The 27,601-nt window shown below is 37.3% G+C and overlaps 1 protein-coding gene across 1 annotated transcript; it reads left to right on the top strand.

Annotated features, from left to right (window-relative positions):
• Positions 1-934: 934 nt before the first annotated feature.
• On the top strand, positions 935-27,340 carry LOC103778808 (eyes absent homolog 4; the record flags this gene model as incomplete). Its single annotated transcript, XM_008946421.1, has 10 exons — positions 935-952; positions 2,196-2,332; positions 3,845-3,928; positions 12,750-12,839; positions 18,904-18,962; positions 19,071-19,231; positions 21,236-21,350; positions 23,098-23,219; positions 25,527-25,627; positions 27,260-27,340. Coding segments are annotated over 10 exons (968 nt in total), but the record flags the coding sequence as incomplete, so codon positions are not given.
• Positions 27,341-27,601: the final 261 nt, after the last annotated feature.

Raw genomic sequence — 27,601 nt, 5'->3', positions numbered from 1 at the left:
AGATTTTATTTCCTCCTGTTTCATGAATAATTCATCACCTTCTACTTGGGGGTACACGGGAATAGATTCCCATGAAAATATGTCTTTATACTTCATATATATCAGTCATTCAGTCAAATAAACTAGTGTGCCCCGGAGAAGACAGTGAAACCTAGATATGTCCTTCTCCAGGTATGTGTCCTAACCAATAGGTTCAGGAACTAACTTTCTTTTTTTTCTCCCCTTTCCCTGAATGTTGGATTCTTTCCTCACAATATCTAGAGCTCCTATTCAGGAATGTGACATTATGGGCTTAAATCTTATTCTTCCAAGAAATACAACAGTATTTTTCCAGTCAAGATATATAAATATATCTTCCCAGTGTATTTGTTTTAATAATCTTCTGTATGTGGTTCACGTAAGGTATAAATAAATGATGGCAGCCATTAAGAATTTAACTATTCTGTTACTATTCTGTTACACAGACTCTTAATTGAGACTGCGGTCTATTTTTTCTTCTTAGTGCCTGCTAAACTAGAATACTTTTCTTCTTTGTTGTGGAGGGAGAATGAGGTGAATGAGTCAGGGAAGATCACATTCAGGGAAGAAACATTTAATCATTCACACTGGAAGGGACCTTTGCATGTCTTTTGCTCCAACCACTTCACGGATGAGCCAATTTAGATCATGTTGCTCAGGGCCATGTCCAATTGAGTTTTGAGTTTTCTCCAAGGATGGAGAATGCACAGCCTTTCTAGGCATCTGTCCCAGGACCTGACCACTCTCACAGTGAAGGATTTTTATCTTGCATCTAACAGGAATATCCCTTGCTGCAATTTCTATCTGTTGCTTCTTGGTCTTTCTTTGTATACTCCTGTGAGGAGTCCATCAGCCTTTCCTCCTGTGTGCTCAGCCCCTTAACCGTCTTGGTGCCACTCACTTGGACTAAATTCAGTTTCTCAATCTCTATCTGGTGTTTGGGCACCCAAAACTAGTTACAAGACATGGTCTTGCGAGTTCAGAACAGAGCAGAAAAATCACCCTCCTTGATCTGCTGGCCATTTTCTCTCTTACCTGGTGGATTTGGGTGACCTTAATGAAGTTCCTTTCTAAAAATGAATACTGTACAGATTCCAGCTCAAAATCAGATGTATCATAGATGATTCTTGGGAAATGTTTGCACCAAGTGTTAGTCTATTCTGCAAATGTGCCATCATGGCCCCTTTTAACAAATATTATCAAAGTGGCCCAGAAACACACGAGGACTCACTCTTGAACAAAGCTTTATAGTAGATGTCAGATTTCCTTCTTTAGTGGAGAAAACTCAAATCATTAGTTGGATAGATGGTGTATTTATGTAATTTAGCACTCTGGAACCTAGCCAAACTGCATTTGTTGCTAGCAGTTTTAAAAGGACACTGAAGTTCCTGTGTTATGAAGGGAATGATATTTTTTCCATTTATTGAGCTGTGGCATAAAAGTACTTTATAAAGGGAAGTTCCATGTCATCCTTCCTGCAATCTTTCTGTCTTACATAGCTACTAGTTTGTGATCACCTCACCCCTTGCTACCAGCAGAAGCAAAGCAGTTTAAATGGGTAAATCAGGGCTAGACCTAAGTGTTGAGAGCAACTGTGTCACACCAGATCAAGGGTCCTTCTACCACATCTCTCTGACAGCAGACAATAGCTGATTCTTAGAGAAAGACAATCAGAGTACAAGTATGACTTCACCCTCTGTCTGGCAATAGCTGGAATATTGCATTTAATATTATGACTTTCCGCAGCCATTTTATGGGCAGGGTTAAGGAGAGCAAGAAAAACTCCAAACACGGGAAATTAACTACTTTAACTAAAAGGTATTTTATGTTTTGAGAATTTATTAGTGTGACTTTTTAAATACATCCTCCTTGGATCTATCAATATTTTGCATATGCTCATGTGTGTTTGTATATATGTTTACACGTGTATTTGTGTCATTTTAATCTTTCTCTTATTCTGCTAAAGTTTATAATGTTTTCTTGGTAGAGGGTAAAGTGTATGTAGCGTCCACAGATTCCACCTACAGAAGACAAACCATGTTATCAGTCATTTTATATAACTTTTTAGGTGCATCTTGTGGCTGGATTTGCATACAGACTTGTCTAGCTACAAGGAAAAAAAAGTTTATTAATTAAAAATCCAGCACTAATTTTACCATGAATGGTTGACTTTACAGGGGAGTTTGACACAGTGCAGAGCCCCTCCACACCAATCAAAGATCTTGATGAGAGATCATGTAGGAGTTCTGGGTCAAAGTCTCGGGGTAGAGGGCGGAAGAATAATCCATCACCCCCTCCGGACAGTGACTTGGAGGTATGCCTGTGGTAAATGATGAATGGTAATGTGGAGGTTTTCTTCTGATGAAAAGTAAATTCTGAGAACTACAGCTGTGGAAATAGCTTAAGGCATTTTAGAATACGTCATGGGCTCAGTCTCAGTAACTGAATACAACAGATACTGGTTGCTTTTTTTAACATACATGTACAATGAGACATTACTGTTCTTTATGACAAAGTTAGACAGAAAAGTAAATGTGATTCAGCTTTGCACATTTTAGCTCTAAGATTGTGTTTTTCAGTTTCTCATGCAATACAGCCACAAAATTGTGAGTCTTTCGTATTCAAAATTGTCACATTTTGACTTAGTCATTTAAATAGGAAATCTCAAATATGTTGCTCAGCTTAATTTCATGCATTTATGAATGCAGTATAAATATGAAGGATCATATGGCAGTAACTTTTCAAATACTTATGCACAGGTTCGTCCTTGTGCTTGTAGGCAATGCCAGTGGATTTCTATGAGTCAATTTACATCAGTTGTTTTGGCTATACTTAGCTATGTGCAGAATCAGTGCCTTGGTGAAGAAATATACCTGCCAAATATGTGGGATGACAAGTTAAATCACAGGTGACCTCTTAGCAACGAAGTAATTATACTCTCATTACTCCTGTGTAAGCAGTGTGTAAGGCACTTACAATGACAGGAGGAGGAGGAGGAGGAGGAAGCAGAGTGCCTCTGTGTGTGTGAAACACTCCAGCTCTGGTATCAGGGGAGCCTGGCCAGCCCCACTGCTCTGCCTTTACTGACCAGCTCCTGGTACAGCAGAAGAGAAAATTGATGCTAGGACTTGGCTGGTCACACAGAGGCTCCTGGGGTGGGCTGCGGTGCTGCACACTGAATGTCAGTGCCATTGGTTTTACACAGAAACTTACGAATTTATGGGGTTTTTGAATGATTTAACTTTTCCAGTGAAAAAATTCTTAACTTCTTACACATCAGTTTTCCTATCTCTTTCATAGTTTACCAGTGAAAATGAACCTCTTATCAGTATAAGGAGGTTGTTTTGGTTTGGTTTGGTTTTTTAGTTAGAATAATCCATTTTATCCTACAATATTATTTAAATTCTCTATGACATTCTATATAGCAGATAGCACTTTTACCTAAGATTTAATTTTAGCTATACAGCAAAACATAAAGAACAACCTTGAATCAGTAAGACTTGCAGAGAAGTATCTGAGAGCACTGTTTATCCTTAAGTTAACAATTATGTGACACCCATCACATTTCTGAAATCTGTGTTATACAGCTTTTTTGAAATGCTTTTTAGAGGACAAGTAAGAACTATCTGAAGAGTTCAAGTTACTCTCTTTCTGACTTTTTACCAGGCATGATACACTGGTTTTGCTGATTTTCAGAGGAAAACCTGCTTTGTTAAGTGACTGGCTAAACTCTAGCATCCAGTTGACTTTTAGGCCCCATGGGTGGAATGGTGATGGAACATGGATCTTTTTTGTTTAATAATACTATTCCTACTTCTATTTTCAGCGAGTCTTTGTTTGGGATTTGGATGAAACAATCATAGTTTTTCATTCACTGCTTACAGGATCCTACGCACAGAAGTATGGCAAGGTATGTGAGCCATGAATTGTGTCAATAAACTGTATCAGAGCTCTCTGGCCTGCATATGTATGTGTTTCTCACTTTCCGTGTTCATCATGGCTTGGGTGAAGTTAGAGGGAAGGTATACAGTAAACCCCATTTTCAGAGCATTAATATGAAGTCAAGGAGAGAAATGAGACACAAACCATAAGCAAAATATATGAGGCAGGGCTGAAGCAGGTGCTGCAAAGAAGGGAAGAATTTATAAAGGAACAAGGATGAGGTTTGTGAGGTACATTGGAAGAGATATTGCGAGGAGAGAATAGATGTAGTGGGCAAATGGAAATAACTGACAGTGTCTGGATGCTTAGAGAAAGAAATAAGAAATTAACTGTAGCGACGGGTGAACTTACAGGGAAACTAATGAATCAGGATGAGTAAGTAAGGGACTGACCTATTTCAATGCCAGCTGCAGATGTTATTCTTTGACGCCCCAGCTTTTCCATTGAATCTCTGGTTCCCTTGGTGGTTCTGGGGTGAGTAATGCTGGGGAGTGAATCCCTCTCACAGGCAGATAGTTGTACGCATCCTTTCCTCTCCAGTGAGCTCCAAAAAAAGTTCAGGTCACAGAGCAGCAAGCCGGAGAGTAGGAGGGAGGGTGAGGAAGGCAGAGAGAAGCAGTCACGGCCTGCAGGGGCAGGAGCTCCCCTGCGGAGTCAGCACCAAGCCCTGGTGGGCAGGTAGTGGGAGCTCAGGGAATGGTGCTCAGAAAAGGGGAGAAGGGGCTGGTGGGAAGACCAGTGCATAGCAGGAAAAAAAAAACACCCCATATGAGGACAAATGTATGGAAGGGGAAAAAAAATGGACAGGAAGGACTTTAGTATGCACATACCTGGCTGTAGATTTTCTAGGTGTTGTGTCATTTAAGTATAATTAATACAAAGGTATTTCTTTTTAAGAATATATCCATGCCCATACTATGTTTAGCATAAGTTTCCTGCCTTTTTCTCCCACCCAGGATCAGACACTCAAGAAAAGGATGTGAGAAACAGTACATTAGAGAAATGCTTTCCATACCCACCTCCCCAGCTGGCAGATCAGAAATGTCCAAAACCAGAACCTGCCAATTATAATCACAGATGGACCAGTCCTCTGTGTTTTGAGACAGCTGTTTGTGGCTATTAAAAGAGAAAACTAATGGGAAAACTCACAGGCCCAGACAAAAATCTGAATTTTTGGAATGCTAAGATAAGGGTCTTTATTCATGTCTTGTAAAAAACCAGCCTTGCTTGTTTTGCTGCAGCACAGTGCCAAATCAGTGCACATTTCAGTACTCTATGTCAAAAACTCCTCTTCTGCTGTTCAAATACTGTAACTTGTGCTTCAAACACTGTAACAACAGTGACTTTGTCAGAACCATTTCTAACTTACAGTTGTCAAAACAAGAGAGAAACATAGCTCAACACGAACATTTATATCACTTTCTAGTGTAGCCACAGAATTTGCTGAGTTGCACCATAGAGACAGTCATTCCTTTGATCCTTTTCTGATTGTGCCCTTAGGATGTTTACATCTCTGGTGCAATCTCATGTAATATATGACTAAAGTCTAAGTCAACTTTGTATCAAAGTTTTAAAAATCAGAGCACGTTTTGTAGCTCACAAACTTCTATGGATAACTTTGAAAACTGTCTTAGAGACAGAAGGAGAAATGAATTCCTCTTGGTTTCTCACTTTTTAATGAGTAGGGATATTTTAAAAATCCCAGTTCTTTTAAGAATCCATACAGAATCCTTAGAAAGAGTGATAGCATATTAACAGCCAATAGTACTGACAACAGATAGAGTTGGCTTGTATAAATGAAGAATGTTTCAAGGGCAAGTGAAGTTAATGTAGCTACGATGCTGAGGTCAGCATCAGTAAACAAATGTAATGAATAACAGTGAAGAAAAAAGAGAGGAATTCTTAAATATAGTCCTTTTTTCTTTCTTTTTTTATACTGTTAGGTGGCATACAAACAAGTCAGGAAATGTGTTCATTTCCAGAGACTGTAAAATGAAAGAAGTAGACGTTTTCCTTCCTGCAATGATTACCTTTGCTATGTTTATAGAGAACTCATTGGCAAGGTAATTGCCAAGGAAACTCAAATACATATATTGTTGGCTGTGGGAAAGGGAATACAGGGAGAGCATATCATGAGTAAGCTTTGATTTTTGCATGTCACTGAAGTGTTGCCTAAACTTAAGATGGGACGTGTCTGAGCCTAAGTGCCTAAGAGGTTAGACATGGGAGAAGGGAAAGGTAGCACAGATGGACCTCAGTCAGTCTCTGCTGTGTGAGCTCTTCAGCAGATGTGACCCTTATCTGTTCTGCATATGATTTCCATATGCAGACAAGGTCTTAATCCAGACTGAAGTCTGGTTTGTTATAAGAGTTGGACTGCAATGAGAGTAAATACTCCATTAATTGCGAGGTTCTCAGTGGAAATCTTGTAAGCACATAGGTCTTTCAAAAGTGTTGTGAGAGCTATTTATCCTGGAAAGGTAATATAAAATTGTTACTTCACCATGAAAAAAAATGTCAGGGTAGTGTGAATTAGTGGCGATTCTAAACTATCTAATTGTAGTGATTTGCTATCTGATTTTTTTAAAAATATAAGGTGGGTAATGTTCCACAGATTCTCAGCTGTGCATACTGTGTTTTTCTGTATGTATTTTGTGAGCCCATTTTGTTTGACTTAATTACTCCCAAAAGAAAAAAGGTTACGCCCAAAAAAGAAACATAGGAAAAAAAAAATAAAAAAAGTCATGGGAAAGGGTGAGTTTTACCCTTTCCCCCTATTTAAATATTCTAAATGAGATTCATCAGTCTTTAATGTGAACATTGCTTTAAAGGAAGGCATCTTTTTACACCAAGTATGCTCACCTGGTATTTTCATGAGGTGAGATGCTGAGTTTAGAGGTAGTGGGAAAATACAGACAGGCGAGGATATTAATTTTCAGTTCTTTCCTATCTACTTCTTGACATGTAAACTTTCATTCCCCTTTCCCACAAGCTCTTTACCCTTTTTCTTGCAGTAACAGGGTAAAATAAAACATATAGAAATTAGTCTTTTAATCTCTCTGCTCTGCTGCAATTCAGGCTGAACAGGGAATGCAGTGAGAGGAGGTGCATCATTTGGAGATGGCCATCATGCTGCTGTAGCCAGGTGGAAGGACCAAGTGTGAGTGCAGGAGTGCTTGACACAAACCAGGAGGCAAACAGTTTCTCTTTCTAAAGGTTTCTTACAGTTTAACAAGTATTTGGAGTGGAAGAGAAAAAGGAAAGGCAACCCAGCATCCCCAGAGGCAAAGGGGGAATTCACTGTCAGAGGTTATGTGGGAAGGCCTGGATCCAGTAGGCAAGTTTCAGGTCATGAATTTGTCAAGAGAACAACAAATTTCTAACTTACACCTGGTGATTTCTGAAGTCAAGAATGGACACTTTCTTTGGTGTAGATACTTGTCCAGCACTTTGTATGGTGTGGTAATTATTTGATATCAGAATTATATAAGGCTTTTATAATAATCATGGTAAAAGCAGAGATTTGCTGAAATATTTAACTTATTGGATGCAACTGTAAGTCTCTCATTTAAATCACAGCCCATATTGCTGCTGCTTATCTGGGCACCAGTATAGTATAGCTTTAAACTCCACAGAAGTGGGAGAGAGATGGCCAGAGGTTGGTCAATGCATCGCTTTTGATATTTAAAATAGAAAAGTTACCCACAGGAATGTTCTGTGTTTGCTCTTTTCTGCCTGTGGGCAGAATCTGACTCTTGGTGTAGTGGGTGTTTTAATTGGGCTGATCAGAGCTAACATAAAAAGAGAATAAAAGCTACACTACACCTCTGTTAAGCTTCAGGGAAACTGTGCTGCCTCCCAGCAGTAAGAGTACTTCTCATTATTCAGCTTGTTTGTTTATCTACTTCATACTTCATAAAACTAGTAAATGTTTATTTTTAATTTTTTTAATGCAGTAGCAAATTATGAACATTGGCATTTGAGCTGTTTTTTATGACTTATGTGGCTGATCATGGTTTTTGCAGCTGAGCACCAGTTGGCAGATAGTTTTCTACAACGCTGAGCTCTTAAGTGAGGATTTGTTGATGTGACAGGACATGTGTTAGATGTCATCATCTGTTAAAAGTTTACAGGGTACATTCTTATACGCTGTGAACAGTGTGTATGCTGTGTTCCATTGCATTCCAGTTACTCTTGCTGATTTAAGGTTGATTAAAGCTGGAGTTTTGTCTACCTCCGTGCATTTATATTTCATTCATTTCTCCCAGGTAAATCCAGAGGGCAGGGATGCCCAGATAAATGCTGTGACTCAAGGTGCAACTGGCTGAAAAAGAATGAAAGTCCCTTGTGACCTTAGAGGGGGCAGAATGTGATTTCCAAGTGCAAAAATTAAAACAAATCCACAGTTGATGATCACATTTAAACATTTTTGAGAGCATTGGCAGTGACAGAAAGTTGTTAAGGAGACCACATTAACCTTGTACACTTCTCTGGAAAGGGCTCAGAAGCATTTTATTGCTCACTCTCTCCTTGTCCAGTCCAGAAAAAAATTTGTCACTCATAGCACCCATGCTGACATTCCCAAATTCACTCATAAATATGCTTGTGTCCACCTGTACTAATAGTGTATCTCTCATGACCTGCAGTTGTCCTCTCCATTCACTCCCTCATTGTCTGAGACATGTGAGCCCATTTTCCTACCTCCTAGAGACCGTGGAACAGAAACTTCCTATGGAGTATGTGAGTTTTCCTTCATCAGCCACCAGATATAGTTATTAAGAAGAGATGTATTCTTTTCCTCCATTGCCACCTACATGAAGCTCTTCTGGGAACAAGTTTCCCCTATAAGAGAGTGAGAGCTGAACTTAAATCTGAGATTCCTACATAATGTGGGGAAGTGTCTTTAAGCTAAAAATATTGGTACTTAAGCATTTCCACTTTTTCTAGAGGTCAGTTTTGTTGTAAGTCTGTTCTGGACAGCCACTCATTGAAAATCTATTCTTATAATATTACTCATATATTTTGCTTGTTTTCTTGCTTATTTTTAAGGTTTCATGCACACAAATTCCTGTCACAATCTACCTGACAGTCTATTTATCTGTTTGTTTTCTGAGTTTTATACAAACCAATTTTGTGTGTTTGTTTTGTTGTTTTTTTTTTTTTTTCAAAAAAATGAAATTATTTTTAACGTCTTGTGCTGAAGCCTGACATTCCAAGGCAATACTAAATAGATTTCTTCTACAAATGGACATTGAGCTTTGGGGGATTTATTCCAGTCACTTTCCCTTTTTTTAAACATTTTTAAATATTGGTCCTCCCAGGATATTTTTATCTAGTCTCCCAGGAGGCATTCCAGTGGATGGGCTAGTCTAGTCCAGAAGGCCACAGACAGACAGACTGGCTCCAGTTTAGTGCCTTCAAACTAATGTAACTAATTTGTATTTTGGTATACAAAGGTGCTGTAGCTGGTCTTGATTCTTTTTCATGCTAATGATGTCTGGCTAAAATCATGCCTCTGAGGGCCAAAGAGTTGTTCTTTATTCTGCAAATTATCTGGGGAAAGCTTCCAGATTTTTTTTTTGTTTGTTTAATTATTGCTTCCTCTTTTGTGTATGCTTATGCAGAGTAGCAAAAAATACCATTTTGGCAGAAGTTTGATCTACCTCTTATTCATTGTCTCAATTTGCTGCCCTCAAATCTGTATCAGCTACAGATCTTTCTTGCTTTCTTTTCAACACTTGGTTCTCTGTCTCACTTGTGTCAGTCTGCAACTTCTGCTTCAAGTTCAAGTTCAATGTTCAGGATGTTCTTCCACATTGTGAAAACATACAGCCACAAGACCCTGACAAATATGTTTTCTCTGTCTATTTTTGTATGTGAAGGAATGGACTTAACATGGCAAGAGGTGGAGCATGGTGTTTAATTCTTGTTAAACAATTGCAAGGCAATTTTTGGCCTATTTATTAAAGGAAGAATTCTTCATGTCTTGAGAATCCAGTTTCTCTGGTGACTTTTCTTAGCAGAAGCTGTTATGGAGAGATTCTAGACTGATTTTATGCTAAGATGAAATGAATTCTCATTGATTTAATGTATTTTACATATAGTCCCTAGCAATATTTTACATGTGCCTTTGTCAAAACAGGAACTTAAGAAATTTCTTTTTAACAGGAATAAAGTCAGGCATAGTTGGTTATGGAAATAATACTAATAGGTAAATCATAAAAGCTTTGTCACATTTACACTTTTCAACTATACTTGGAAAGGCAAAAAATTGTGATACATAGTTGGTAGTTTCTGTAAAACTAAACTAGATTATAATGGAATATATTGTAGCAAATTTCCGCTTCTGCTTCTACCCAGGAAGGTCAAGAAAGAGGCTGAGAATCAAAAGTCTGAGATTCCAGTCCTGGAAGCACTCCAGTGCATAACTTAACTCACATAAATAATAATGAGTTACCACCTGTGCATAAAGTTATGCACAAGCCTTAGTGTTTGTAGGATTGAGGTAAAGAAACATATTACAAATACTTTTTATTATATTGTATCTAGGAAGGAAAGTTTGTAATCTACTGTGCATAGAAAAAAAAAATCAAGAGAAAGGAGAGAGAAACACATGTTTATAGGTGATGACATTTTGATAAAAGCATTATGGCTTGATGAGGAATCATTTTAATGATTTGTATTCTAAGTATCTTACATGAGTTTTTGCAAATCTGTTAATGAGTGTTCCTTAATTGTCCCGTTGGAGAACTGACCTTTGCACTTGCTGCTGCCTTCAGCCAGGTGACTTTCAGATGCAGTGAATGTGACTTCAGAAGACAGAGTGAATGAAGTTATGTTACTAGGCACTGCATTTGGTTTTTACTTTTGAAAGATAGTCTAGACCAGTTCAAGAGTTGACATAAAAATGTTTCCTTTCACTGCCAGAGAACTGGGTCTAGCTTTCGGTCATTACAATTTCTTGTGCACTATTCTCTTCAAGTCTGACTTTTTCATGAGCAAGGGTCAAAATATGTCTGTGTTTCAGATTTTACCATTAGTTTTTAAGTGCTTAAGGGCAGAAGCCATCTTTTATTCTGCCGTTGCCTAGCCCTGGAGTAGTGGATGTCTGATCCTGATTGGGAAGCCTTTGATCCTAATACTAACAAATGATCATTTGAGGTTTTGTGTGATTTTGTTGCCACGTGCTGGTGAACTTCCACACTTTTAATCTCCAGGCATTTTAGAGAAGGGATTTCTGAATACTTGCTAGTGTCAATCAGAGTTTAAGTGATGAAACTTTTTTTTTTTCCTTATTTTAATAAAAATGAGCATTGCATTAATTTTAGAAGTCAAAATTAATTTTAGTTGCACAAATAAGCTGGACCCTGCAAGCTCAGGCAGATGATTATGGCAATGATAAAAGTAATTACCAGATGTCAGTTAAGCATCAGGAACTGTCCACACAGGAACTGTGTTCTTATTCTAAAACAAGTGTAAGGTAATGTAAATTGGCTTAACCTCTTTCCTAGCAAACCTAGCAAAGTTAATTAATTCTCACATTTACTGTATGCTAAATGCCCTCAGATAAACTGTTATTGCAGATTGGTAGATTTTTGGTATCTTGCTGAGGCAGAGTGATTTGATCGTGTAAAAACTGGACTACAAACAAATGCAGTATTTTGAATTAATCTCATCCAGGGACAGGATTCCTGTATTTCATCACAAAACCAGGGTTGACCTGTAGCAAACAAACAAACTTATATAGGTTTTCCCATTTCCATGGACCACCTAAAGAATTGTGCCACAGATTGTAGGCACACTGAAAAACACTTAGAAGAACATTTACAGGCACTTCATTGAATAAATACCTCCAATAAAATCATGAAGGGGAGCCTGAAAATTCATCAGTGAGTGCCTGCATGGTAAATATTGAGGTGGAGAAGGCCTAAGTTCCAAGTTTGAAAATGCATACTAGTGTGGCAGAAGGTGTGGGAAAGGACTAAGCATTGTCAAGGCAGTGATGGTTTATCCAAAGTGAAAGTCAGTTTGAGGAAACAGGCATAGATTCAGACTGCCTTTTGTAATTTTATGAAGCAGAGACATCAGAAATTGAAAAGGCCTCTTAAATCATACCTTCCTTACCACAGTGTAGGATAATTACTTACAAAGTAATCATTTGGTAGGGATGACTATCTTTCCTAGTCCAGTTTAGCATGACCTTGGTGAGGAATTCTGTGTGCCCAGAAATTGGGAAGAGAGGCCAAGAGATCAGAGGAATTGTGCAGGGGACTGGGTGTCACATCAAGTGGTTTTATTCCTACCTCTGCTGCTGACTCAGTGCATTGAGCGAGAAAAGTTTGTTATTGCTCCATGACACAGCATTTTCTGCCCATGAATTGACAGGCAGGTTACTTACATATTTTTATAAAAGGCTAAGGGATGAAAAATTTAGTGTATTCTTATAATAATAATATTGGATTTCTTATATATCTCTATGAGAAGTTCCATTCCTGTTTACAGCCTTCTTTATGCAAGTTTACATTTGGCCACCAGGTTTTCCCCTTTCAGTTTGGTCAGGTTGCAAATGCCTTGACTTTCAAAAAACTTGATGTTTCAACATCTCCAGCTACCCAAATGTTGTCATGCAGGTTCACCAGTTTCTTCTTGTAGTGTTATATTTCAGTAGCTTAAACTGGAAGGATTTAGAGAAATTTCTTGCAGTGTTAATTTTTTCAGAACACTTTAAAAGTAATTCTGATATAACTTAAAGGTATTTAAGTCGTTAACCTTTCTTTCTGTTTTTTAAGGATCCACCTATGGCAGTGACCCTTGGACTGCGAATGGAAGAAATGATTTTTAATCTCGCTGACACACATTTATTTTTTAATGACTTAGAGGTAAGATTGAAAGAACATAAACACCATTACTCCTGGGTTTTTAACATAGTGGTTTTGCTGTGCATTAGTGTTTGTTGTGTATGACATTTTCTGCCTGTCTAGACCTTGGGTTTGTAATACGCTAACCAGAGACAGTGACTCTGATTGCTCCTTGCAAGGTAGCAGTGACTTCCTGTGGCACCAAACTGGGTGAGAGGGGGAATCTGCAAGCTACCCTTTCCTCTCTTTGTCCTATGGCCATCTTTTCAGTTTCCATGGATTTAGAGCTGTCTGCAGTTGTTCCCAGAAGGGAGACATATCTGCCTCCTATTCTTCCTCTTGAAGTTCTCTACATTTGCTTCCAGTGGGTGCCATCATCTGACCACAAGAGATTATGTTCTTCTCTTCACATACCTGAGTCGCCTTTTAGCCACAAGCCTCCCTTTCTTCTTCAAAAGTAGAATATTCTTCATTTAACTCAAAAACAGCAGCATCAGAGAGCTGGGACTATGACAGATGTAGTCATCAGTGATATCTCTTCCCAAAAGTAACCAGGCAACCATATGTTTTGTCATGATGTGCTCGGGGTATGCAATTTGGCATCTGGTCAGAAAAGGGAAGATCTCTCCCTAGGGAGTGACCACTGTGGACTGCTTACCTGTTAGAAGTACACAGATGGAATGCTGCAAGGACAGTGGTCTAGGAAGCAGGCTCATCAGCTGGGTTTCAGAGACTTTTCGCTTCACTCTGGGAGTCTGGATCTGTTAACGTGGAAACTGACACTCTTACAACCATGTGTTTCAAGAGATGGGGGTGAAAAACAGGTCTCAAGTTAAACTATGGGCTTTTTAGACCTTCCTCTGGTCTAAAACAGTTGTTTCCTTACTTGGATTGGATCCCAGAGTTCCTTCCATGGACAGATATTTTGCCACTAATGGCAACTGGAAGACTTTGAGATTATGTTTAAATTGCAGAGGTCTCTGGTGAGTAAATGGGAAAAAATGAGATAAAGTTGAGATTTCTCCATTCACTGACACATTGATTTTTCTAGTGTGCACATCTTTTGTTCCTTCATCGACTGTAGGCAATAAGAAAAGCAGGAAGTACCACGCTACAGTTGTCTTTGTCATCTATTGTGGACCTCATTTGTTCCTAGCTCTTTTTAAGTTAAGAAACTGGGATCTACTTAGCCCTACCTGAGTTGCGCTTCCTCCTTCCAGCAGCAGAAACAGAAGAAAGTAAAGCCCCAGACATGCCTTCACCAGTCGTGTTTTATCTGAGTCCTAATGACTTGACAGTGCAAGTGCTTTCAGTGAATGCTCTCCTTCTTGTGACCTGTACCGCGAATGGATTCCAAATAAATTTTTCAAAGCATTACTTAAATTTCTCTTGAGCAGAATTTCACCCCTGTGTGTTCAGATTTCATGTGGCACCCAATGAACTTTAAGCTATTTGGTAGCATATGCTCAGAGTTCTTCAATCTTGTTCTGAGTTCAGGTGGAAGTGTTCAGCAAAATGGAGCTTTGCCCTCTTTCCATAACTCTTTATTCTTGCTTATGGCCAGTGAAGCATCATTTCTTTCTTGCATTTTTATTTTTTTTTTTTGTCGATCTCAGTTCAGCTGTCATAGGTGGGTTATCACATTTTGTATATTCTTCGGAGGGTGGATTTAATATCCTGTCAAAAAATTCACACTCCATCTCATTCCAGAGCTTGAACAGTATCCAAACAGTTTCCAGTTCTAGATAAATCAAAATATACTACTTGGGGACTCTCTTGGAAAATCTCATAACTCAATCAATTTAATTCTATTAAAGCAGATTTCTATATGCAATTAAGTATTTTCTAGCCCAGAATTCATCTTTGTTGCAAAACCAACTCTCTTATAAGATTACCAAAATTCCAAACTTTTGTTCTGAAATATGTTTATGAACACATTCTGGAATATACAGGAAGACCAACTATTTTCTTCTTTTCTATCATCTTCTTAGCAAATAAGATATTATTGCATGGCATCCTCTACCAATGTACGTAGATGCATCCTTTAATAAGGATGGATAAATCTGTTTGTTTAAATACGTTTGCAGAGCACATGGCTGTTACTGAACATTACAGTGCATTTGCATGATGACTGTATAGTGAATTCCGAGAATTGCCCAACTCTGGCTTGGGATCTCTCTCTCATCTCTCCCACTCTCTCCATCTCTGTTTCTCTGTCTTCTCTCCATCTCTGTTTCTCTGTCTTCTCTCCATGTTCACCCAGGAAATATGAATTGAATGCTGAGCTGCTGATGGTCATGGCCATCAAGGCCCGAGAGCTTCAGTTCTTACTAGAGGAAGTGAGATAGGCTTTTGTTCACTAGACAGGTTACTCACTGTTTCATCATCTCACTTTTTTAGTGCTGAGTCATCAGGTCCCATACCTTCTGTCTTGCTTTCATCTTCATCCCACAGTAAATATCTTGTACTAATCAACATATATTCCTGAAATGTCGACTCCAGTCACTATATCCTCTAAGCTCTCTTTCTTGCCTTTCTTGGTTGCAAACATGACATACCAGGTGTCTAGTAATAATAATCAAGTTATTGGAAGTTACCACACACAAAAATAAAGTTTTCCTTCATCTATGCAAATCTGTCTCACTACAATGAGTAGTGAGTAGTACAACGACTGCTGATGCAGAAATTCCAATCTGCTGAGACATTCCCTGCTGACCCAGTAACCCACGTTCTAATCAGCCAAGCTGCACTTTTATTTCAGGTTAGGCTGTTCTCCAGCTATTTCATTCTCAGTGTATAAATTTTAGTTAGCTCAGGAAGAATCGCCTGGGAGGGCAGCTGGTGTTTTGCCATGAAAATAGGAGTCTGGTGCTCTAGAATGTTCAAGTGCCTAAGCACTACTTAGAGATGGGACTCCATTCTGTAATAATATGCAGACTAATGCATTCTGTTTTCAACCAGGTGAGGAATAAAGTGAAGTTTTTCTCCCTATCTCAGTGTTAATTTTGAGACAGCTTTTAGAAATGTTGGTAGGGCATGCACACATAAACAAAAAGCCCTAATTTCTACAAATGCATGCAGGAATTTGGACATAAATCTTCCAGTTCTATTATCCTCCTCCACTCTCAGGATGATGAAGCAAATAGAGTATTTATTTCAAACAAACTGAATTACAATTTGTATTATAATCCTACCATATATTAAATAATATTTTGTCATTAGAAATAGAAATGAGAAATAAAAAATAGGTTTTAGGTTAGTTTCAGAATTTGAAAGGCAGGTCAAACTAGTTATAACAGATACTGAAGCATGTACATAAAAAGGGGTGTTCCGTATAGCTTGAGAAAGCATAGTGCTGAATATCCCCTGGGTAATAACATTTTTGTATTCAGTATGGTGAGTCAGTGTTTTTACTGGATAATGAAACTAATGTCCATTCTGGGAGGAAAATTTTTATGGATGATTTTATTTCAAATTTTCAGGATCTAAAAACTGCCGCAAAGAATTGACTGCATTCAGATACATGTTAAATTAGTATTGCTTCAAGCAAAAGGCAGTTACTGTACCTAGATTCCTTTCCTGTACTCTCAGTAATAGGAAATTATATTTTATCTTTCTGATTTTGACCTGGAATGGACAGTGAGCCACCACTGTGACTTGAGTGTCGCCAGTACCGTAGCTGATGTGAAAAGTATTTTACCTTAATATTTAAAGAAACACAAAGATTGTTTTCTTTCTTTCCTCCTCACAACAATTTAATATATTTTATGAGGAAGCGTAGATGTAGTGTTGTGCCATCAGTTTCCCCTTTCTTTGGAAAAAGTAAAGAAGTATCTCAAATCTGCTCAAACTGTCTCTTTGCTTTTTTTTTCCAGAAAGTTTTTTCACATTATAGAAGCGAATTTGTAAAATGTAAACATTTTAGTTGAAGTAGATAAGTAAACGAGAAATCAAAGTAAAACAAAGCAAGAAGTGATGGTTACATGAGTATGTGATTGGTCAGCAAGTGTGTATTTCTAGTATAATGAGCAGGTGAGCCATAGACTGGAGAGGAGAAGAAGAAGGGAGAAAAGGAGGAAGCTGAAGAGTGCTATTGGGTTTGATCCTCTTATAAACTTAACCTTCTTGCAGGGACAAGTAATCAGAAAACTGCATGTTACCCTCATGTCCTGTTCCTGGAGTAAATGAACAAACTGTGAGATAAAAAAAAGTAAAAATAAAGACCTAAGCCTTTGCCACCCACTCATATTTAACTTAATTATTAAATTATCAGCGGAACAGTTATCTGGAATTTTCAAGGCTGGAACAATGTAGCTGAAAGGCTTAACAAAACCTACACAGCAGACTGTCCTTATTTATCAGGGCTTCTGTGTGCCCTCCATTTAATTAGTACACCTTCAAATCCACAGGACTGATTTTTAAACTTTACAACTATCTTATGTTTGGACTAGTTCCAGAGAAATCTGTGAAGGTGGTTAGCAAGCCAGCTATTGCTCAGATATTGCAAAATATAGAGTTAGGATTTGTCCAAGTGGGGCTTTTTGTCTGATTTTTTAGTTCCTGTACTAGACTGGGTGGAGTATAGTTGCCTTTTTTTTTTTTTTTATAAATAAGGATAAAAAATTTATCTTTTATTTCAGCTGCTACTTCACCTTTTGTTTTCCTTTTTCATCTGCTATTTATATCAAAAAGCAATTTCTTTAAGATATTCTATGGCTCAAGATAATCATGTCAGACAGAAACAAAAATGTTTATTTCTCCACTGGAGAGAAGAATGATTCATTTCTTTTCCTTCAACACAGCTCTTTCATGCCTGTCTTAATAGATTAGGCCAGATGAGGAGAGTTTGGCCACTCATTCTTTTAGTCTTAACAAAAAAAATTAAATTATGATTTTTGTATGATGCAGTGAAACTATGTATTTGAAAATGTAATTTTATGTATTTATTTTATACCCAAAAAAAGGTGTTTTTTTTTTTTTTTTAATAACATACTTCATGTGAGTAAAAGTCTGTTAAGTTTTCATTTAGTGCAAAGCAAACAAAACAAAACGAAGAAACGATAATTTTCCAAATTCACACTTAGGACCTTGTGGCATACACATTTGGAAATCAGTCCTATGTTCAGATTTGTCCTTTATCTGGACAGTTTAGCACTGGTACAAGACTGAAATTGGAAACAGAACTGCACACTTCTACATGTCACAGAGAGTCTGAATTAAGTGTTGCTTGTCATCAACTTTATTTGACATAGATGACTCTGTTTGAAGCTCAGCCTCATTTTGCCTTAGTGATGAGGTTCAATTATCAGAAAATATTAGTTGGGGAGCAATTTTTAAATATGTCCTTGAACTTTTACAGAAAACAGTAATACGATGCCTGTTCATATTTGCTGTTGCATGACAGCTTGACTTACTTATTTGTGCTTCCCCCACATTTTCCTATCTTTCCGCCATAACCACCATGCAGAAAAGGATATTTGATAGCTATCCAATTATAGAACCAGTTTGTAGAGGAGTTCAGTTTTCCAGTGTACCTCAGTTCCCTGGAGATATTTCCATCCCTTCCAAAACCAGGAAACAGTGAAGTTCTTCAGGACTGCTTGATTATCTGTGATATTCCAGCCAAAGGCATATAGATAAATCAGTAAAAAAATCTGATAAGCATCCAAACTCCTAGAGACTTAACAGAAGTTATATGCCTGTTGAGGTTCATCATTGTTAGTTTTTACGAAGTGGGTAAATTAGCTGATTTCACAATATTGATATGCTAGAGAGATGATAAATGAGACTGGCAATTGTTGGGATTTTTTTCACTTAAAATAATGTTAATTCTACATCACACTAAAAATACATATTGCTTTTCTAAAGGCCTTTTTTAACTAATAATTTACACAGTGTAGATGTTGAAAGTTGTATTATTTTAAAGAAATTGATGGTGATAGGAAGCTGTAGGTGTACATACTCTGCCATCTTCTGGTGCAGTTAGTGGCCTGCACTGATCATTTCTTCAACATCTATACTGAGCATGTGGTGAGCATACACTCCTATAAGATAATTTATCATTTGGGGTTTTTTTTTTCAACAGGAATGTGATCAAGTTCATATAGATGATGTTTCTTCTGATGATAATGGACAAGACCTAAGGTAAGCTACAGAATTTGTTTCTTTTTTTTTTTTCTTCAAAGATTAAATAAATTGAGAATTTACAGGAATACATTGTATTTATTTTTACTGTATTTTGGGTGTTTGCAGTACCTACAGTTTTGCAACTGATGGCTTCCATGCAGCTGCAAGTAGTGCAAACCTTTGTCTGCCAACAGGTGTAAGAGGAGGGGTTGACTGGATGAGGAAGCTGGCTTTCCGCTACAGAAGAGTAAAAGAGTTGTATAATACTTACAAGAACAACATAGGAGGTGAGTTTAATTGTCAAAACCAATTTAGAATGCTGATCAGGTTAAGCTGCAGGGTACCTGTTTTCACCAGAGGATGAAAGAAAACTCTAGCACTGCCATGCCACTAGCTCCTTTTATTGACTCTGTAGCTTACACAGTTAATTTTGTGAGCAAGAAATCTGAGTCTCATTTGGGCCAAGAGCTATGCTGTTACTCTTTTCATTCAGGGACTCACTCATGTCTGTGCCAGCAGGCTTGTAGGAAATCAAGCAGCAAAACTGAAAGAATCTGTTCTGGAGAGTCCTGTGTGACTCGCAGAGACAGCCAACCCTCTTCTGAGGAATGTGTCAGCTCACTCCCTCAAGAAGAGACGTGAGAGCAGGGCATACTTACAAGTCTTCAAGTATTTCTACAGCCATGGTTGAGGAGAAGATGAGGGCCCACCCAGCTGGGAAGGTGTCCAAGTAAACACTCTCTCATTCTATAGCATGGGCTTTTTCAATTCATCTGAAATTTATTTCAAAGGAACCTGACAATCAAAGTAAGGCTTACATTTAGCAAAACCAATTTAGTCTTCTTTTAGCACTTCCTGCAGTCTCTCAGAAACAGGGATCAGTGCAACTAATATGGGCAGTGAATTAATTGTTACTTTTTTAAAAATTTTCTAAACTATATAAATTTGGAATGTGTATTTTCTGTCATAGTAGTTCAGAGTCTTTACTTGCTACAGGAAGAAGCAGTAGAACCAAAGCATGATAGTAGATGGTTGGCTTTCACTTGCCCTGCCTTGCCCTGCATTGGTGCAATGAATTGATATTTTTTGTATTAATAATACTTGAAACAGTATTATGTAACATTTTATTGGGTTTTCTTATGTCTTATAATGCATCCAAACTTATAAAGCTGTTGCGTTTCATAGAAAATTTAACATTAGTAAGAACTTGAGTCCAAGAGCATAGCACAGGGAAACACAATAAGAGGAACAATCATTGCAAAGGTAGAGTTCAGATATGTGTTGCATTATATCAAGATTTTTATTCTCTCCCACAAATTCTGCTTCTGAAATATATTCCATCCTTAGGCAGATGGAATTTCCTTCTTTCATCCTCTACTTTGTAGCTTATTTAATAATCTTTTTATCACATATGTGTCTATTTATTTCAAAATAGCTGCTAGAAGGCAACTGAAGGCTAGATCAAACTAGGTGTTTTTAGGTTGCTTCATTTCAGATTTTTGAAGACAGTCATCACCACTTCTTGGGAACATAGAGTGTGAAAGAGAAGAGGGTCATGTAGCCTGCTTCCCTGCTCTTCCAGGACCAAATCTAAATTTAAAACAGCTTGGTTCCAAAGAACTCAGCATTCAGTAGGCTCTGGGTATCTTTAAAAATCTGACCACTTTTACCCAAAAGGAGATTTTAAGATGCTTTTAAGGACTAACTGAGATATGGAAATCTAAGATGTACAGCTGTTTCAGAGCTGCAAATGCTATAAAATGAGCTATCATTATTAACTACAACAGGACATGAAGAGCAAGTCATCAACAAATGAATGTATTTCCATATGTGTAACCTGAGGCTCACCCATATGGAGTCATAAACAGTGCAGTTTTAAACATATGCAGATACTGCAAAGGCAAGTTTATTTTAAAGTGTCTTCTTTTGTGAGTGTCTGTGTATGATCCTGATGGCATGGATGTCCTGGTCACTGCCTCTGATAACTGGAGAGTTAAGATGTATGTGAGGAATTGGTTTAAAAAAAAAAAAAAAACCAAAAAAAAAAACCCCACCAGATTACTAATTATTGGTATCTGCAGTACTCACTGACATTGCTTGATATAGTGGGGTGCAAATAAAAAAAAAGCAATTTATTGAGCTTTGAAGACAACAGAGTTTCTCTTTGATGTTTTTTCAAGTTTTAGTGGAATTTCAAATGGAAGGAATAACCATAAAATATATACATCCCAGCTAATTACATAATTTAATTTGTTGGGTTTTTTTCCTTTTCTTGCTTTTTTACATAAAAGGACTCCTGGGTCCCGCTAAAAGAGATGCATGGTTGCAATTAAGAGCAGAGATTGAAGCTCTGACAGACTCCTGGTTAACAAATGCGCTTAAATCATTATCAATTATCAGCACAAGGTATGTATTTGAGTCTACTGTAAAAAGATTTCTAGTTTTGGACTTGTAATGGCTACTTTATGAATTTCAGTAAATTAGTACCTTTAAAGAACAGATCTAATACTGCTTTTGAATAAGACATAGGAATAAGTCCATGGAAAGTATTTTAATTTTCAGTGATTTCAGAATTTACTAAAGACATGTATGAAGAGTATGAAGTATCTTCTAAAATGTGATAAATGTCCCTGTGTACATTGAAAGGATATCATAAAATCTGGAGCCAGCCTTTATTACCTTCTGAACTCCACTTCTCTCTGTTCTGTCCTTGTGTGTTTATGCCTATTCACAGTGCTACCTAAATACTGTATAGATCCGGGAACAAAAAAATTTTTCCTCCTGTCCTTACAAATATATCAGTATGCTTAAGCATATAGCTAAGTTTTTAGAAGAGTAAAAATTTGTTTTAAATGAGTTAAAAGTCTGGGTTCCTAGTAAAAAGACAAAAACTCCATTGTTCCATTGAAATAATTAACTGTGAACACTGCTGCTGCTTAGTCAGCTATGTGATAAGTGTCTTAACAGAAATCCTCAAAAATCAGGTTTTAAATAATAAAAAAGAAAAATGTCAAGCCATCTTGTCTTCTAAACAAATCTGGGAAAAGACAGCATCAAGTGGAAAGATCAAACTTGGAAAGATGTGAAAAACTTACTTCGAACATAACAACCTTCGCAAGATATTTATCTCTTAATTGTTGGTTTTTTAAGTGTCATAAGCACTTTGAGAGGAAAAAAAAAAAGTGTAAGCCATTGTGTTTAGCTCTGCATTTCTTTCTGAGTTGCCAGTCTTCAAAAAGATATTTAGTAATGAAGGCCAGTTGAGCATTGGTGGATGAGTCTGGAAAAATGTTATCAGTTACTCAGGACCATTAAATAATAGTTTTTTGTTTCGTCTTCAAAGAACTGTTCAGCTATAAATCTTCAGAAGCTACCTGTGAGGCAGCTAAACATCATCTGTATGTTACTGACAGGAAATTAAGATATATTAAGGCAGAAATAGTAGCCTAAGGTCTTGTTTGGAGTTCATGGAAGAACCAGGAGGAAAAATTACGACTGTTTGCTCTCGGCTCCATGTCATGTTTATGTTCTAGCCTAAAGCAGCCTGGCTCTGAGCTTTCCATTGTGTAACTGCTATCACAATTCTCCATTCAAGTTTTCATCCTCACCATTCAATGCTACCTCATTAACACGATTTTTCTTATCTGTTCCTCTTCTCAGAAATATTCTTATTCTTGAAACATGAAAAAAAGTGATGTCACTGTACAGAAATGTGCATTGGCTGTTTATTTCTCCTCAAGACAGGTGTGACAAATGATGTTTTCACTTTCTCCTAATACTTTTATTTGGCTAGTAGCTACTGCCAAGTAATTGCCAGCATGAAAATGATGCTTTCAAAATATTAGAATGCCTGTCTTTGGAGGTAGTTGGTGATCCTGGAATGTCTGTATTTTGGTGAACCCATCTTCAAGGACCTGTTTTTTATAAACCAGTATGGAATACTTTCTACAAATCAGGCCTGCATATTTTTTAGATGATTTTGCAAAAAGTTTTATGTACATTATTCTGGAAGTGGTAGTGCTAGGCAGCACTGCTGTGTGAGTGAAAGTAAATGTTGAGGAATCCTGAGTATGCTCTCCACAGCTGGTTCACCTCATCGCATTCGGTTAATGGTTTTAAACTATTTAAACTTAAACTATTTCCCTCATTCTAGGAGTAACTGTGTAAACGTATTGGTAACAACAACCCAGCTTATCCCAGCACTTGCAAAAGTCCTGCTATACAGCTTAGGAGGAGCTTTTCCTATTGAAAATATTTACAGTGCAACCAAAATAGGTAAGAAAACTATTTCATCCATTCTGACTACACAGCATCACCAATATTTTTTTTTTTAGCCAGTAATTAATGGATTCCAAGCCATTTCCCTGACACTTACAGTGTGAGCTATAAAATTTAGGCAATGCATATGTTTAAATGTATTTATGCCAATAAATTCCCAATTCAGCTTAATTTCAATGATACCTGAAGGAATAAAGGTCCCCACGCTGATTAAAAGCATCGGAAACTCTTAAGTATGGTCCAGAAAACATAAAATGTGCAGAAAATAATAGAAAAAAAATGTTTTGTGAATTCAAATGTAAGCAGAACTTCTGTTAAAATAGTCTCTGCTCTGACCTTCAGCTCTGTGTAAACTAGGCCACTGCTTCACAAGCTTTTTCTGGAAGCATAGTACATTGGTGATGGTAATGACAACTGTTACCGACAGAAGCTGTGTTGATGGATGCCACAAGGGCACTTCTGTGTTCTGTTGATAACTGTGTATCTCTTGTGTATTACTGTTTGGAAATTCATGGGTTTTGGAAATTGCATCCAAATTTTCTTGTAAACCAACACAAGTTACCATTCCTGTGAAAAATGACACAGCCTACAATGACTGAAAATTTTGGCAAATTTCATGACTTAACAATGATTAATTCACAAACGCTTAATTTCTATATCTATAACACCTTATATAACATGGAGTGTGACTCTTCATTGCCAAATGCATTACGATATATTTCCTAAATTATTTTCATGAGTGAAAAAAAAATTCATATCCTAACAGTGTCAGGAAAAACTATTACTTCAGTCATCCTTTAATGAGCTGTTGCTGTCATCTAGACAGAAATGCTTCAAGTACTTTAAAAACTTAAGGCAAGGCACAAAGTATCCCAAATACGACATGGTACTGAGCAGCCTTTGGAATGAATGTCATCTGTCATACAGCCTGTACATGTTGGATTCAGTCACTGAGATTGCACTCGGACCAAAGGAAGGAGCATTAATAGTGCCGACAGCACAGAAGGGGGTGGTGAAGTGGAGCACAGTCTCTGGAGGCTCTGTCGAAGTAATTCTGCACCAGGAATTCCTTCTGGGAACAGTGTGGCCGCTGTTACAGCCCTGTCAGGAGCACAGCAAACTCTATTGGGTACAAGATCTCTCTCTACTTTTCATCTCAATGATCTCTGCACTGTGCTGAGCACAGGACTATAATTGCAGCTGTTGCTTGCACACACTGAAATCTGGTCCTCACTCAACAGTTAATCCACATGATGCTTTTCCTAATCATAAGCCCTTTTTGGTGCACCAGCAGCTGGAAAAAAAGCAAGAGGAGAGCAATAAGAATCAGACGGCTAGAAATCATGTGCTTGTGAGAAGGGATTAAAAGCCCAGGGTGGGGATAGACATAATGACAAACAGGGTAAAAAGCTGTTGCAGAGAGGAAGGAATCTTCCTCTGCATTGATGGTAATTATGACAATAGGTGATGATTTCTTTGCAACAGGGCGTGTGTAGGTTGCATGTCAGAGAAAAACTTCCTAATGGAAAGGGTTAATTAAATATGGAGACTGACTTTGGAAACAGTGAAATAATCATATTAGGATGGTTTTAGGATCAATAGCACAAGCATTTGTTGGTAAAAATGAACCCACAGTACAATGAGAAGATTGGTAGATTTTTTTGCTTGGTCCCTTTCAATCCCTTTTATTGTTCATACTGGCTTAGCTGCTTGCTTCTACATTTCTCCAGAAGAGCCAAATGCTTCATGGAAGTTCTCCCAGGAACCTGTTGTCTAATTTTATCCTGCTTGTCCATTGTTCTTTGAAGAGTTTTTCCATTGCCACATCATTCATTGTTGAAAATACATTAGAATTAAAATTTCTGTTTTCCTTGAAAAAAAATATTACTACAATAGCAGGGAAATACTTAAATTCAATTATTAATTCATTGATCTATTCATTTTAGCAGTACAGCTAATTCCTTTTTCTTAGTTGCTTTCCTGTAACTGGAACAGCTTAGTTTCACTAAGAGAATTAATTGCTTCTTACCAGTTTTGTCTCTAAATCCCAAGGCTGGGAACTTCTAAAAAGTAGTAGTAACAAATCTTAGCACTGCAGTAATCCTTTGTAGGGCTTCACCGTAACTCACTTGATAGCTTGAATAAGTAGTGCATTGTTTTTCAGGCAAAGAGAGCTGTTTTGAGCGTATAGTGTCCAGATTTGGCACTAACATAACTTATGTTGTGATTGGAGATGGCCGAGATGAGGAGCATGCAGCTAATCAGGTAACTTCATTCTGAACTCTTATCTCATTTATCTTCCAGGAAAAGAAAGTTGCTTTGAACGAATAATGCAAAGGTTTGGCAGAAAAGTAGTATATGTTGTAATTGGGGATGGTGTAGAAGAAGAACAGGCAGCAAAAAAGGTAACCTGTCTCCTGAAATATTGGTGTGATACATAGCTACTAATGCAAGCCTCTCTGTTTGCATTTCTGTCAGTGTTGCACAATGGCAGAATGACAAATCATTCCAGTCCACAGATGCAAGGCAACAAGAGCATGATGAGATCAAAACTTAGAGTAAAATGAACCATTTGGATTCTAGCATTTGCTTCGCTTCAATTTTGGAAAGAAATTTAAAAAATTGCAAAATTATTTTAAAAATAAAAGAAAAATGATTGCAGCAAAAATGTATGAGTAGCTTCAAGCAAATCGAAGATAAACAGAAGAAATAGAAAGGGCTATGACATGATGTTTAGGCAGTGGTTTTCTTTAAACGTTGAAATGAGGAAGGTTTCAAGAGAAGTGTTACAGAGAATGTGAAAAAGCATCTAAAAGACAGTGCAAATTTTTTGCTAACATAGATGAAGAGCTGTAGTTTACTGGACCAAATATAATGAACATATCATTTTCTTCAAGAAAGACGTATCTGCAAAAGGAAAAAGAACACAGCACAGAGATTGTGCACCAAATTTTGTTTCTGAAAAAAAAAAAAAGGCTGTTTCTTTAGAAATACTCAGTTTTCTCACAATAATAATTCGAGTCTAAATTTCACCAGATAAGTTTTCAGTGCTCCAGAACAGGAACCAGGTCGATTTGCACCATACTTCCCAGTATAACCTTGGAGGTGTGGAGAAACTGAAAATTCTTGCCTCATAATGTCTGCACAGGACAAGTGATAAATATCTTTGTACCAGGAATGGCAAAATAAAGTACCTTGTTAGTTTTGTAGATGGAAGAGAAACAAAATGAAAATAACAAAAATGCTCATTCCAAATGGTTCCTTAATATAGGTACAGTACTGGTGATGGGTCTTCTATAGTTTGTGCTAAACAAAGGTGGTTGGATTGCATACTTTCCAGTTTGGCATGCTTTTTTCTTAACATTGGCTATATTGCATGGGTAGATACAAAATTCAGGGAGAAAGATGAATTTAGCACTTTACAAATAGATCTGAACGCAACATGAACGTATTGGGGGGGGTGGTTTCTGTTCTGGTGAATTGCTGAAGAATAGTGCCTATATCAGCATCTCTCACAGGCATTGATGCTTTCTGCAACACAAATTGTCTTTTTTTTTTTAAACCAGAAATGTCTTCTTTTCTTACCCAAAGAGATTTCTTTTTCCCCTGTAGATGGAGAAAAATGTAATTCAGCTCTATTTCAAAGTGTTGTGTGTGAAGCCTCTTTTAATGAAAGTCTTTTGGTAGATCATTTGGTATTTTGAAAAGTCTAATAACTGGAGCAGAAAGATATTTTCTATTAATGCTCCTTTGTATGGGTTTGCATGCTAATGATAAGCAAATAGCCCTTACTAAATAACAAGCTTTTTCCAAAGAAACTGTTAAGAAAGACTATCTAATAATTTTAACTTCATTTGATCTATTAAGCTCAGATCTATTTTAGTCTGATTTTTGTCAGTACTTTACTAGCAAAAATCAATCCAGAAACAAAGTGGTGTAAAATACATGGTGTTGATCTGACTAGCCTTGTGTGTCATATACTGCCCTGTGTCACAGTGTTCTTCTCTCCTGACCTTTTCCCCCTCTAACAAACACAGCACAACATGCCTTTCTGGAGGATATCCAGTCATTCGGACCTCTTGGCTCTCCATCAAGCACTGGAACTAGAGTATTTGTAACTGTGTTCTAAAGTTGGCGATCCTTTTTTTTATATATATATATATATTTCAACTACACTGAATTTTTATGTGTGATTCAATGCCTTTGGCTTTACACATATGAATTGTCTTAAGAAGGGAAGAAATATTTGGAATTAAAAATTCCAAATTGAAGAATTCAGATTGCTGAATGGAGTTAAAATGTTAGTGCTACATAAGGAAGCTCTATGGTCTTATACATGCAACATTTTTAAATGAATTAAAACTGTGGAGGTTGCTGGT

This window comes from Merops nubicus, unplaced genomic scaffold, assembly GCF_000691845.1.
Source record: "Merops nubicus isolate BGI_N331 unplaced genomic scaffold, ASM69184v1 scaffold6518, whole genome shotgun sequence".
Classification (NCBI taxonomy): domain Eukaryota; kingdom Metazoa; phylum Chordata; class Aves; order Coraciiformes; family Meropidae; genus Merops; species Merops nubicus.
Note: the sequence above shows the minus strand (reverse complement) of the source record. Positions and strands in the feature narration are given on the sequence as shown.